General features: G+C 35.1%; 1 protein-coding gene across 1 annotated transcript; it reads right to left on the bottom strand.

Moving 5' to 3' along the window:
* Positions 1 to 1,110: 1,110 nt before the first annotated feature.
* Positions 1,111 to 4,204, bottom strand: LOC127775909 (myb family transcription factor MPH1). Its single transcript, XM_052302221.1, has 5 exons — positions 3,877 to 4,204; positions 2,819 to 2,895; positions 2,462 to 2,655; positions 2,258 to 2,345; positions 1,111 to 1,808 (listed from the first exon to the last, which is right to left on the bottom strand). Exons 1-5 carry the CDS (start codon positions 3,998 to 4,000, stop codon positions 1,569 to 1,571), a joined length of 723 nt encoding a protein of 240 aa, XP_052158181.1. The 5' UTR covers positions 4,001 to 4,204; the 3' UTR covers positions 1,111 to 1,568.
* Positions 4,205 to 15,798: the final 11,594 nt, after the last annotated feature.

Raw genomic sequence — 15,798 nt, 5'->3', positions numbered from 1 at the left:
TTTTCAAATAATACGAATAATCAAACATATATAAAAATATTAACAGCGTCATATATTAAAAAAATAGAGGAAGTAATATGATATATATAATTAAGAGACAAAGTGTTTAGTTCTATATGTCCCATGACAAACATAGTAGTACTATGATATGATGTACGCAGTGGGAGTTTGGGCTGAAAATGGTACAGAAATTCCCGATCGAACGGTAAAAATAATATTGTTTCCGATCACTTTCATTTCTAACTATATATAAAATTTTCTTTTTTATATTTTTATCAGCATCATATTGAAGTCGTCATCACTAAATAGTTAAATTTATAAATACGGAAAAAATTTACCGTACCGATCGAGACTATTCCATAATCTAAAATTAATAGAGAAATGATATCGTTTCCGACCATTTTGCCCTAAACATCGATAACGACCGGCTTTTGAATTCAAAATTTGGATCTGAACTGATGATTGCTGTATCCATAATTTGCACTAAATGTCCCGTTGAGATATATGGTGAAGTTTGAAGTATACTGCATGCAGAACAATATATAGTATTTCCTCCGTTTCACAATGTAAGTCATTCTAGCATTTCCCACATTCATATTGATGTTAATGAATCTAGACAGATAGATATATGAAATATCATATATCTATCTGTCTAGATTCATTAACATCAATATGAATGTGAAAAATGCTAGAATGACTTACATTGTGAAACGGAGGAAGTACTCTGAAGAAGAGAACTGATGACATGTTCTATAGGAAAAAAAATTTGCGAATACCAAGATACATAGCTACCTCTACCAAAATAAACCAACTTCGTACGAGACATGTCCAGATTCATCGTACTAGGATGTGTCACATTCCGTACGAGGTTGATTTATTTTGGGACAAAGAGTAGCTAGCTACAAATCCAGATTGACACTATGAAAGCCAAGGGTAAAATGGCTAGCAAGTAACGCCATTACTCCCTCCGTTCCCAAATATAAGGGACTTTTGCTGGATGTAAAATATCCTAGTACTACGAATCGGATGTGTCACATCCGATCAAAATCCCTTATATTTTGAAATTGAGGGAGTAGTTCTCAATCAGTATAGATAGTGGTGCGCAAACAATTCGATCAGAAATAGGGGAACTGCCCAGATGATGAAAGGTGAGAAATTCAACAGAGAAGTCTACCCGAGAGAAGCAAAAACTGTCAAAATTTCTCACCCGTCTTCGTCTGAAGTCCCCGGTCTCTAATCGAACGAACAATTAATAATAGAAAGAAAACTATACAGATAAACGCGTGCATGCGCTACTGAAAAACCTAATAAAATGCCGTGTCTGACGATACGAAAATAATCCTAAAGAAATCTCCAAAATATTACTACACTCTCTAAGATCATCTCATCAGGTAACCTGCAAATACTACTAGCCTGACGCTCTCTCTCTCTCCGCGTTATTTTTGTACACATACTACTACATATATGCACAAATATAATGCAGCTATACACAGGCCCATCAACTGAATGATCATATGATCAGGACAGCCAAGAAGATGAAATGGTCAGGTCCAGGTTCAGATCAGTGGTCAGCATATTGCTCTCCTTCTTCGCGGCGGCGGCGCGGCGAAGTGGTCATCGGCCGAAGAGACGAACGCTTCGTCCCTCGACGGCGCGGCGACCTCCTCGCTGATCGTGCTGGAGCCGTCGGCGTCGCTGCCGGCGGCGTCGTCCCACAGCTGCCCGATCGACAGCGTCAGGTCGCAGTCTGTCAGCTGCTTCAGAGGCTTACTGTAGTTAGTAGTCTGACGACTTGCTCTAGTCGTTGCCTGCAAAGATATATACATATGTTAATTAATCTACGTTTCAGTGTTAATAAGCTTGCTGAAAAATGTATATATGGATTGCAAATTTGTAATTAAGTGTTTCAGAGATAGTCTAGATAGTTCATGGTTTCGACCATGCATGCAGAAGCAGGAATGAACAGTCAATAGACGGCAGTATGGTTTGCTAGTTTGGTAGCCTGCCACCTAATGCATGTTTCCAAAACAAAAACTTCTAGGGAATAGTACATATATGGAAGATGGATTCTTTAAGTAAAATACGTCTGCATTTGTCCATAGCTTTTTCCTATCTCTCTACATGAATGGAATACAGGATATACACCAAGATGTATACATGCTAAAAATTCAGACAGATGTCCAACGAAAATGCAAATTATATATATGCAATTAAGTGATATTATTTGAGGCGTAGCTTCCAGTGAGGGGAAAGGCACCTGTTCTGTTGTAATCACGTTGGAGTTCCATGGAAGAAGACGCCCTCTGGTTTGTTCCCAGTTTCTGAATATTTCTTCTATTGATGGCCTGCAAGTGGGTATAAAAATCAATATATTGAATAAAATGAAATATTCATAACACACATATGTACTTGGAATTAACATTAATTGAAAAATGACTAATTAACTCTCTCTCACACTCACATTGATGAGCGGCCGCAGCGGAGTATGGTGTAAGTATTCTTGTCTGAAGATGCAGTGTTTCTATCCCCTGACGCGTAAATGCAGCGATCTTCACTATTCACAAACTCACGTTTGCTAATGTTGTTAACAGTAGCTGATGTCAACTTCTGGAGGCTGACAGGATGATTGCTGTTGCTAGAGCCTGATCTGTACATCTGACCATTATTTAAGAGAGAGAAAAAAGAGGTTGAGCCACGGATCAAATCTCTAGCTAATATTAGCATACAAATCTAAAGAGCATATCCTGCATATATACATATGCATGTATATTATTAGCATACAAATCTGAAAAGGTAAGTCCTGGGTCTACAAAATTACCTGAAGATGGCTCTTGATATGAGAGATGCTAACTCCCTTCACGCCCATCAACTGAAGAATTCGCTTCGGTGTTGCTTCTGTCAGACAAAAGCGAGAGGAGATAAATTATCAGCACTTCTGAAGAATGATCTACAAACAAATATCATCATGATGCAGTACTGTTATTCCATGGTCCATGCATGTATCATGAGACCAAAAATTATATTATGTCTCCCTCAAGGATAGAGAAAATCGATAGTACGTTCAGCTTCGTATGGCCGGACCGTGCTGGATAAAGCACACAATAATTAATTACGGTAATGTTCAAATGAGATAGTACTTGAAACTTTTGAAATATTTTAGTTTGCAAATGATAATAACTGATCAGTACTTCAGGCTGAGTACATACGAAAATGGCTGTTAGTACTCAAGGTACAAATATATGCACGATTAAAGGTAGAAAAAGAGTGTAAAAATATCTAAAGTACTTGATCTAAATTACTTTCAGATGAAAACTAAAAATAAAAAATCGTCAAGAAGAACATATATTAATTTAATTTTGGAAAAAGATATATATCTAGCTAGTCGAGGATGAAAGTGGCTCCAATTGATAAATTATTGTGCTAATGATATTCCATCTAACTAATTAACTCTTATTAAATTGTATGCTTAATTCAGTCTTAATTATCCGTAGAAAATCCAAAAGAGAACGGGCCGTGGGTGTTCATCGTGCATATGCACATATAATATCACGTGTCTTTATTTTTCTTTAACTATACTCCTGCTACGCTGTGTTCGTTTTCAAACTCCTGCCTAACCGACACCAACTAATAATTAAGGAGACCAAACTTTCTAAACCAAAAAACAAAAATAACAAGAAAGCACTTCGTTTAATCAGTTCCCTTGAAAAACATGATAGCTCGATCTATACCTAGCAAATTAAAATCCCAATTAATTTGATCATCAAAGCGAACTCCATGTCCATGCAATAATTAAGCAATTGCATGATCAATCTGCTCATATAGCTTGAATTGATCAATACCAAACATGCATATCCATGGTTGGTGTTTCAAACTCACCGTCCTGGCCGCCGAGGCACTCGACGGCCTCGACGAACTGCCGGTGCAGCTCCTCCGTCCACCGCATCCGTGGCACCTCGGACCGGTTGTACTGCCGAACTCCTCTCCTCTCAAACCCTCCCATGATCAATCGATCGATCTCGCCGTCGATCGGCCGGTAATTCCTTGTAGCTAAGATAGCTCTCTAAGCTTCTGAAAATTATCTCTAAGCTTCTGATAAATACAAGCGCTAGCTACCTCAAGCTAGCTAGCTAACTGATGGTTGCCACAAAGAGAAGTAGCTATATATATGCAGAGAGGGAGAGAGAGAGAGAGGGAGATAAAGATGGTAATGATGATATATGAAGAAGAAGAAGGAGAACACCCCCAAGAAGTATATATATATTCAAGTACTTGTTTGTTGCCTACCGTGCAGAAACGTACCAAATCGAATGTGTGGAGAGGAGAGAGATCGAGAGAGAAGGCTGAATTTTCTGACCAAGTCCGGTCAAACATTCATGCTCACTTGCTACTTTACTGAACACAGATAAGAAAAAAAAGGTTTTAAAATAAGTATAGGAACCCCAGTTTTGTGAAGAGTTTGGGGGCTGTCCCTGTTCACGAGACAGCGAAGTATGAGTTCAAGTAGCTCATGCATTTCCCATTGGGATCGACATGTACTGTTCATTGATAGGTTTGTCTGGGTCTGCATACAATGACTATTACTAGTGTGAATAGTTCTCTCTTTGACAAACTGAAAATGAGATATTGATATTTCTTTGAATTATTACATTGTTCAACGGGAACATTAATTAGCCATCTTATTTGTCTGGCTAGTATGTGTTTGACAAAATTATTCAAGATATACTATACTAGTACTAATGTACTAGTGTGTCTACGTACGTTTTCAACTTGATATGTACGGGTTAATTGTATATATATTGGTTTGAATTCACAAAGGTAGACTTCATGCAAAAGTAAATTATATATTTGAGGTCAATTCAACTCTCTCTCCTCTGGATTTTCCCCAATAAAATGGGAAAGGGATATGCAGCGATCGACTTACTAATTAGCTGCATATATATGAATATATATCTCAATATCATGACTTATGTCTGACGACAGTATATATAACTAGCTAGCACCGGCAGCATGTGATCAAAAGCATATGTGAAAGCATGAACTTAAAGATCGGCTTGAGCATATTTATATATATTCCTTAAAAATTCCATTCCTAGCTAGTCACTTGTTAGCTAGTGATTGAGTTCAAATTGATAGCTTCATATATTATATGTACCTTGCATTAGAAATTAGGAAGAGAGATATGGCTAGGGAAGTATCTATATAGCAAGCTAGGTAAAGAATTTTCTCGACCGTTTATTAATATAGCCAGAGAGTTTAAGTTCCTACTTAGCTTGATATATATGACGACTTTGGCAACAGATTAAATCACATTGCGTGAATTATTTATTTGAAATCTTCAAAGAGATGCTCAAAATTTCTCCTCTTGGATATGCACATGTCGCTGGTGATAAATTGATAAATGCGTGTTTGATCAGGGTACAGAAGAAGAATTCTGTGGCTGGCATAGGTACCTTGCGTGATAAAATGCTTTCTAAGTCAAGGTAGTAGTTTGCAATTACCTATCAAGATTACAACAGTGACATCACGGGGAAAATGAAAGGACGAACAAAAGCCAAGCATTCGGTACGTATGGGAAATGAATTGTGGACTTTTGGATCACATTCTTGTGTCCAGGGATCGGATGTGCAAATTAAAGGGAAAAATATAAAAAAAGGTGAGAAAAAGATGCATCTCTCTATCAACATATCGATCCTATCCCAACCAATCCAATTTCATGGATGCATCCTCAGTAGTTCACTTTAACTTGGTCATGGATAGGGACGTAGACACGGTCTTTTGAAATTCTCTCCCGTGTACCATTAATTTCAGCTAGCTAGAAGCTTGGACATTTTTAATCCAGATGAAAGACATGTATCAAATTGTATATATAGTTAAGTTGCAAGAAAGTTTCCTCCAGAAATTAAAGTTTTTCATCTAGAAATTTTCGTTGTACATATCATATGCATAAGAAAAAATATTAATGGAAGTTCTCTACACATCAAAATCTTGAAATTGTCTTTTCAACATTTTTTTTTTTGAATGTGGAATATCTAATACGTACTATACATCTAACTCCATCTCTTTAATTACCTGTGTGCTGGAAATTGCGTAGAAACTTACCAAAGAAATGAGCCAGAAGAACAATAGATATAGGCATATATAGAGACGACAGTAAAAAATATCTATTCAGAAAATTTTCAAGATCAAACCCACTCGTACGTGCATCATACATGAATGCCAGCAAGGTTGAAAAGGGGTGAAGTTTGTGTATATGGAAGTATTAACATTAATATAATTTCCATACTTTACCATCACAAGGAAAATATTTCAGAACTATATCAGAGGTTTCATAAAACCAAAGATACACATGAAGAAGAGGAGGTATATATTTAACTACAGATCAATTATTTATTTAGGTGGTGTACTTTTCTCCTGAAGATGAAGATTAAGCTTTTTACGCAAAACGAGGTGGTATTAACGTATGATTGATTGAGTTTTAATTATTACAAACTTGAAAAATAGATTAATATAATATTTTAGAGCAATTTTTATATAGAAAGTTTTCGTACGAAATGCACAGTTTAGCAGTTTGAAAAGCGTGCCATGAAAATCTTAATATTCATCCAACTCTTATTGGAGAAAAGAATGAGACCTTATACTATTAATTCCTTCCATTTTTTTGATATATATTCCCCAAAACATGGTTAATAATTAAGTACGTACAAAGTAATTAAACTTATCAGGAAGCAAATTAGCTAATTAATAAATGTGGCCCCTTTGGTGTTCAAGGAATGATAAAAAAAAAGAACATGCATAGCAAAGCACTCACCGATTAAATCAGATGGTCCAAGCATGCAGACGAAAGGCGACAATCCAGCTTTGATGTTTGAATTTGCAGGAGTACTTGATTTGTAAACTACTCCCTACGTTACACATTATATTATAAGTTATTTTGATTCTTTTTTCGACTTTTATAGGTTTAACTAAGTTTATAAAAAAAAACAACACTGTTAATTTAATCTCGTTAAATTTAGATTGAATATATATGTATTTGATAATATATTTGTGTTTTGCGTTGAAAATACCAATATTTTCTATAAACTTGATCAACCTAAATAAATTTATTAAAAAAATCAAAATGACTAATAATAAGGAACAGAGGGAGTATGTATATAATTTTTTTTAAGAAAAATACTTTCACCAGCGGATTAATTATTTTCTAATAAACTTTCATACACCAATAACTGCAACGTTAAATACTTAAATTTTCCCATTATAAGGGGCCCAAAGGTTATTTTCATGCCTTAAAAATATAAATAATTAAAACATGTTTACGTTTAAAGATCATTCTAAGTACTTTGACTCGAAGCATTGCAAAACACAATATTTCCGTTACGATAAAAAAAGAAATATTAGCACACTGATTTGACTATAAACTCTTCATGTTATGTGGCTTTCCAGAGAATTGTACTAAAACTGCAAAGGAAAATGAGTATATTTTATTTTATTTTATTTACTCTTCTCCATATATATATATATATATATATATATATATATATATATATATATATATATATATATATATATATATATATATATATATATATATATATATATATATATATATATATATATATATATATGATAACATACTTAGATACACATATACTCCCTCCGTTCTAAAATATAAAAAATTTTAGGTGAATAGATTCATGATTCTAGATATGTCACATTCAACCAAAATCACTTATTATATTTTGAGACGGAGAGAATTTATATAAGAATTCATCTATCCCCACAACAATCAGGAAAAGATCAAAAAGGAAGCTAGCCATCATGCGTGTTTGGTGTTGGCCCTTTACATTCGACGTTGATCGATGGACAATATATTAAACCACGCATGCCGTGAGAAGCTTCGCCACTGAATTTGTTGCCGAAATGGTCGACATGTAGTACTATATTGCATGTACACTTGTCGCGTTAGCAATGACAGTTTGAATTTCCATGCACATGCATGTACGTAGTAGCATTCCTACGCAAGATCAGATTATTCAGCTTTTAAATCTATAAACTGTTCCAAGAAAACTATATGATCAGCTAGCAGGACCACTCTCAAAAGCAAGCAAGACCGAGACGTTGGTTGTTAGAAGACAGATGCATTTCTATTGAATACATTTCTATTGAAAAATTACTTCCTCCGTTTCACAATGTAAATTATTCTAGCATTTTCCACATTTATATTGATGTTAATGAATCTAGATATATATATCTATCTAGATTCATTGATATCAACATGAATGTGAGAAATGATAGAATGACTTACATTGTGAAACGGAGGGAGTAATTACGTTACTTATAAAAGCATTCGTGCGCGACTAAACCAAAATGTACATTTGGCAAAAACGCAGAAACACATATGCACGTGTAGTACTCTTCTTCTCCTCCTTTTTGTTTTTCTTCTTTCCCTATAGAGATTAGCTATAGCTAATCAAAATTAAGCTAGCTAGGTTAAGTTATAGCTATCTTGCTATACTAAAAATTCAAAGGCTTGGCAGCCCATGCATATGGAACAACGGAAATAATGCCATGAGAATATATATTCCAGGAAGCCAGGATGAAGGAGCTAGGGAATCGTAAGTCAAGGCTTAATTATAAGCTAGATATTTTAATTGATATCTCCATTAGAACAGGTGCTATAAGCTCGCTGCAAATATATTTTAAAAAGATAAATAAGGAAAGAGAAGAGCAGCGGGCTACAGATTTGTACTTCAAGACACACGATGTGTATGATAAGTGGACCAGGTATTAATAGTGTAGTATGTAACTATTGTATGAATGAGCTATTAGGTTGGTTATAGATAAATTGAAGCTAGTAGATGGCTATACTATTAAACTCGCTCTTATGTACTGTTGCTGTCGCCCTCATGCTAATTTAAGACGGTGCCGACCTCTTAAAATCGTATGGACTTAGCGCTCATCTATATATGCTACTGCATGCCTGCCGTGTTCTCTACACTAAGACAAATTCTTCATTCTATATACACACACACACGAACATAGTCACACACATGAAAGCATATATCTCGAGACGTGGTAAATCCCCCTCCACGAAAAAGATATGGCATATATACATTATAATTAGAAAATAGTTTGTCCCATTCATTATCTGAAATAAAACAATTAAATCACTGTGTGCCCGGGCCAGTGATGATATGACATGAAACTGCCAGTATATGTACCATATTCTCTTTCATAGCTATTTTACTATGGTGTCTATTAACAGGAGTATATATGTATTAATATTTGTACCTTAAATAGTAGTAGTAGTATATATGGTCTCTATTAACAGGAGTATATATGTATTAATATTTGTACCTCAAATAGTAGTAGTAGTAGTAGAACTAAGTATCTTAATTTTTTAACTATCAAAAACTGAGTAATTGTTTATACTGATAGTAGATTACTACTAATTGAGACCACTCTAAAATAATATTTTCTTTGAGTTATTTACATGCAGTTGACGGAGAGTAAAAACAATGCATGCATCCTAATTAATTCATTTCTTTTATTTAGAAACACAATATAAATGCAAGCACCCATAACACGCGCACACTCACCCCTATAAATACATACACTTGCACCCTACCTCTATGAGCACCTCCGAAAGACTGGGCTGATATATCTTGAGATTAACGAAGTCACCACGGACGTCTCGGTCTCGCTGTTGACATGTATGTCGTCTAGTACTGAAAGAATAATGGGTCAGCATATCTAGAGATTGACGAAGTCACTACAAACGTCTCGTTATCGAGTGATACATCGCCTACCACTGAAAAAAATAGTTAGCCGTAAATATGAGCATCCAAGTGGATTGGTTACGTCACAAAAAACCTAACTAGTTGAGTTACGTTCACTTCACCCAAATCTATTTTTCTGATTGATAGATACACACCCCTAGCCTAGCTAATTAAAAGGAGAGACTTCAATTCCAACGTTCCACCTTTCCTGAGCCTAAATGCACGCAAACTTAAATTAGCACGCTCATCACACGTCGCAAAATTAAAGTTTCTCCAAATAAGTAGTGTATGACGTATACCCCTTCAAAGTTGCATATATGCATGAGCTGAAAAAGGCTAAACTCGGATATGTACCCTTTTTTTTAATAAAGGAAAGCTTTACATTTCACACGATTATTATATCAAAATGATATATACAATCGCTTCAAAGACCTGCACTCCCAATTCAATATGTACCACTTTAGTGTTGGTCCATTAATTTAAGAATTATTGATCGTAATTAATTATTTTCATTTTTTAAAAACCACGTACATATATACACACCACATATTAAAGATACTCCCCCCGTTTTATGTTTTAAAGCTTTCTAGCGTTATCCATATCTATAGGAAGTACTTACTAAGTGCACCCCTTTTAAACGTGTGCGTGTCTAGTGGATTTTTTTTTTTTGGGGGGGGTATATGGGAATTGAACTGAATACTAATTATTACAAAAATCCTATAAATAAAGTTCAGCATTACATTCTAAAGCGTGCTTCCAGGGGTAATTAATAGGTGACAGATAATACTCAGCAAATGCTCTCTTGATCTCTCTGTCTCAGGGGCGGAGCCACCGCCCGGGTTGCACACGGGCAGCCGCCCGGGCTCGCCGGCAAATACACCATTGAATTTTTATTATTTTGAAATTATTAAAGTTAAAAATATTGTAACAAATACTAGATATATTTGAGTTTGCCCAGGCTTAAAAAATTTTCTAGCTCCGCCACTGCTCTATCTCTATATATATGTATATATTATGTCATATTTTCAAACAGGACCATATGGTCACATGAGAATTAATATTAATTCCTTTCAGAAGAGATCTAATATTAATTAATCCATATAGCTACATCATAAACCCAATGCCCAAAAGACGTAAGTGAATGGACTAACAATAGTACTAGATAGGTTAATCTATCCAATTAAGACAAAGAAAGTAGGTAGAATGTTATATAAATATGTTAATCAGATAACTTAACCAGTATCAGGGCAGTCTGTAGACTATACGTGCCCTAACTAGCTAGTTAGCTTGTCATGCTAGTATTATACTCCCTTCGTTAACTTTATTAAGTTTATCCAAATTTATAGAAAAATTTAGAATCACCTAAAATATTTAATTAGTTTTATTAAATATAATATTATTATATTTTAATAATATGTTTTTTAAATAATACTATATTTTCTATAAAGTTTTGATCGAATTTAAAATAATTTTACTAATAGAAAAATCAAACGACTATAAGATGAGATGAGATGCGAGGAGTGCATATAACTAATAAATTAATTAACCTCACATGGTTTTAGTGTGACAATGGCCGCTAGCTGTTTGCTAGCTTTTCGGCTGTCATGCGCTTTAATTTCTACAAGTCCCCAAAGTCTAAACGTGTACCGCAATTCTCTCGAGCTGCATGATCAATTCGACGGGCGATCGATCGATCCACCGATGATTAGACATCATATATTTATATATGCCCTTGTACTACCTTTTTCCTCTTTCAATTACTAGTCCATCTAATTAAATTAATCTACTTACAGAAACCAGTAACACACTTGCACTGAACTCATTAGACTAATCTAGATTCTAAATCTAATCATCAAGTTAACTAGTTGCTCGTGCAAACACGTAACTTGCATTTGATCGGGTTAATTATATCTTGCTCACAAACTTCTCGATTTGCACGTGCACGTGTGGCAATATATTTGCAGTATATTTGTCAAATTGATCTCACCAACCCGTGTGACTTTTATCCTAACTGCCAAATCGAATGGAAAAATGTACTCCCTCCGTACACGTAAATAAAATCGTTTTGGACAGCGATACGGTCTCCAAAACATAACTTTAACTTCTTATTTCTATAAAATATTTATTAAAAAGTGATATATGTATACTTTTAAAAAAATAGTTTTCAAGACAAATCTATTCATATAATTTTTACATTTTTAAATTTAACAACTTGAGAATTATTCATAATTTATAGTTTTAAGATTTTACTTAAATATTATTTTAAACGACTTATTTTACGAGGAGAAACTATAGGGAATAGTGCAAGCGTGCAATTGCAGGGTCCAAAAGGCAAAAGTGGCAGCTAGCTACCTAGAGACTATAGTCTATAGCTAAGCCAAAAAGGTCGTAGTGCCGTACCGGCATCTTGCACGAACGATGACTACTCCAATTAAGCTTAGCTAAACTCCAATTAAGTTTAAGCTTAGCGCATGGATAATAGTAGGCTATAAGCCAGCTATATAATATACTTATGTGGAAGAGAGAGATAAACAAAAGTGAGGAGTGTTGGCTCTCATGCAAGAGCTAACTGCACACAAACTCCAAGAAATATGTATTAAATTCATGGTGAGAGAAAGAGAGAGGATGAAGAAAATAAGAATAAACTTATAGCCAATCTACTGTACATGTTAGCTTTAACATTGACTTATAGTAAGTAGTGAGCTCTACTATTAAAGTTGCTCTTATTCGACGCTGTATTACACATGCAGTGTGCATATTTTCCGTGTGCGTGCATGCGTTAAAAACTTAAAATGATGCTTGATTAATCACATTCGGTTTTCAATCGATCGTGTGATACACGTGTACATATGCCGTACGTGTGAATAAGGTGCTTTTGCACTCGTGTAATATTTTGGTACTTGGTTTGTTACAAAAACTAGGCGCGGCTATTTTTTATTTTAGAAATGCACACTACATTGACTAGAAGTAATATTAAATTAATTATTGGTATATCGATTGCATTAATTTTCTTTGGAGTTTTTTTTCTAGTATATATTCAATTTCGATATTCTTTCATATCTGTAAGATTTTTCCAATTCTAAACCAAAATGTAACTTTTCAACTTTGACTTATATTTATTCTAGACATGGAGAGAAATCAACTATTTTAGGTGAGCAAACAAATAATATTCACTCCCATAATAGTAGTTGGCGTATCTAGAATTTTTATATGGGTGATCCAACTTATATATTTTTTAAAATACCCTAAATATAATAAGGTTAGAAATATAAATTGATTGCATCATAATATATTAATAAGACAGTGTTTTTTATTTTTGCAAAAATATATTTCACATATGTAAATATACATTGGGATAGGATTTTTTTTTTGGTGGTCCCAGGATCACCTATTAGATCCTATGGTGGTAGTAGCAACAGCAACAACAACAAGCTTCATTTCCCATGTAGTATAGAGGATTACGTGTTGATAGATATAGATCAATTTATGTGAACCCTGATAGATCTAGATGTAATTTTTTTGTCTGGAATTCAGAGATATTTTTAGTACGTTTTGCTATAGAGAATGACCAGAAGTGTTTAAGTGACTCGATAGATGCCTTTTTTTTTAAATGTTTTTCCAGAAATTAAAGTTGGCATTCAAATTAATTAGTACCATTCATTTTCTGGGTTTATCTCCTAATATCATTATGTAAACTTATTTGCTAATTAACCATGTGTGAAATGTGTGTACACAGTGCTAACCAGGGCGTACGGCAAATTAATTACCTGCAGCTAAGCAGCTTGCTACATTTTCAACGGCCTGTTAAGACAGTTTCCCTGAACAGCAGCAACAGTCCAATTAATCCTTTCAGAGACTATTCACCTCAGGGCCAGTTATTTCTTCAAACCTACAGCTACACCATTTGCTATTCCTTGGTCAAAACGACTGATCAATCAAGTACAAAAATGTCAAACCCAATTTGAACATTTGATTGAGTGGACAAGCTATGAGCAAGTCAACCAGACGTACAGCCGAAGCTAATTAATTTTGCTGTCGAATTCTTCCTCCAATTTTCATCAGTTCCATGGCATGTGAAAGGGATCGCGGCTACTATTGCATGCTTTGTTGGTTGTCTAATTTGCATGTACCTTTTCGAAGTTGGAAGAATTCTTTCTCCGGTTTGGAAAGTTCTCTGCAAGCTCCGTCAACTGTGTGCGCATTCATGGCGCTCTAGCTGCTTAATTAGCTGCGTAGAATGCATCCAAGCTCCAATTCTTTTCTACCTTTAATTTGTGATAGCGATTGGAACTGATCTTCATTCTCTTGGCCTCACTAGATCTGACCATATGGTATAATTTTCAATTCAATTAAAAAGTAAGCTAAAACGACTCTCTATATGTATGGTGTACCTAGATGCACGTTTAACCCTAAATATATTTCCTTTGTAGGGTTGTGTAGAGAGTCGTTACTAGATCGAGAACCACACCTTATTAGTAGATTCTCGATTTTCATGAAAAAGGTTGAAAACAATTTGTGAAATTTAGAAAAGATTTACTATGATTTTTTTAAAAAAAATTACCGAGCGGAATTATCAGCCTGAGCCAACTCAAAACCTGATATTTCATGAAAAACATGCCGTTTCCGTCGGTTGGTGAACTCTATCATGTGTCCCTCCTAATTAATAATAGCACAAAATATAACGATGAAAATTTCATATTATTTGCAACGCGCTAGGAATGTGAAATATATATATTTTTTTCTCTAGTACAGCTCGATGATTTTGACACGGGTTAATTTTGGTTGAGTTGTAGAGACCTTGAGTGATTGATCAGTGTGTGAGAGATTCAATGAATCAGCGCAAAGCCGTACACGAATTAATTACCACACAGCGGCAAAATCACTTTGGAAATCAAACAGTGCAGGCAGTTAGCGTACGTACAAACGTCATAGCGTGTCGATATGATCCATGGGTGAAAACCGCGTGCTACACATGTAAATGCAGCGGAAGGGAGGAATCAGCATCAAATCGATCGCCACAAATGTCAATGTGGCGGTGCCAACAACAAAGCATGTGTGTGCACTGTGCATAGAGCCTCGCGTTTAGTCGCCGGCGGCCATGCTTTTGTCGCGGAGACGATCGAGACGATTTTGTTGGGAATCATTGAGGCGAAAAGTCATTTCTTGGAAACTTTCTCGACCGCGGAGAGATGGATGCAGGTGTTGTGTCCATAGACGCGGTGATCTGATCGATCGATCGATCTCCAATAATCCAAGCTGCTACTGTTGGAGATCGCGACTCTGTGGAGGGCCCGACACTAACTGCGCCGATGGAGCGAGCTTAATGGTCGAATCCCTTTGTCTACATTTATTATATACACATGGGTACATATATAGTGACATGCAACTTTCCGCGAGGTCATAGGATCACGAATTCACGAGTAGATTGTTCACTTCTAACTAAATTATACCATATTAATTAGTAATATCAGTCGATAATTAAATAATTAGTTATATAGGATCCTCGGTAATTTATGTTTTGGGTTCGTCAATATATATATATATATATATATATATATATATATATATATATATATATATATATATATATATATATATAGTGGTATGAGGTATGTTTTAGTAGGAATATTCAGGAGGTAAGTACGTGTACAGAGACATAAATCGAGAAAATATTTTTTAAATAGTTTCCTTAGATATTGATCTTCTATTTACAGAAAAGGAACCCAGAAATCTTTTTTGTTTTTTTTTACAATCTGCTCGAAAGTCCAAACAGCATATATGTTCCCAGAAAAAAAAAAGAGAAAGAAGCAGAGAGAGCAGAAAGGCTGAAGCCCAAACAGATTTTTTTTCTACGGCCCGGTGCGTTGACAAATCTGACTAAAACAGAAGAGGCCCAAACTATTAATAGTTGGGCTGAAGTCGCGAAGGCCTGGCCCATCAACTATCCTTCTCGCTTCCCCAAAATAATAAAAAAATAATAATAATGCTTCCCTCCTCTTCGCAGCTTCGCTTCCCATTTCAA

The sequence above is a fragment of the Oryza glaberrima genome, chromosome 6 (assembly GCF_000147395.1).
Source record: "Oryza glaberrima chromosome 6, OglaRS2, whole genome shotgun sequence".
NCBI classification, from domain to species: Eukaryota; Viridiplantae; Streptophyta; class Magnoliopsida; order Poales; family Poaceae; genus Oryza; species Oryza glaberrima.
This window is presented reverse-complemented; position numbering and strand designations above follow the sequence as displayed.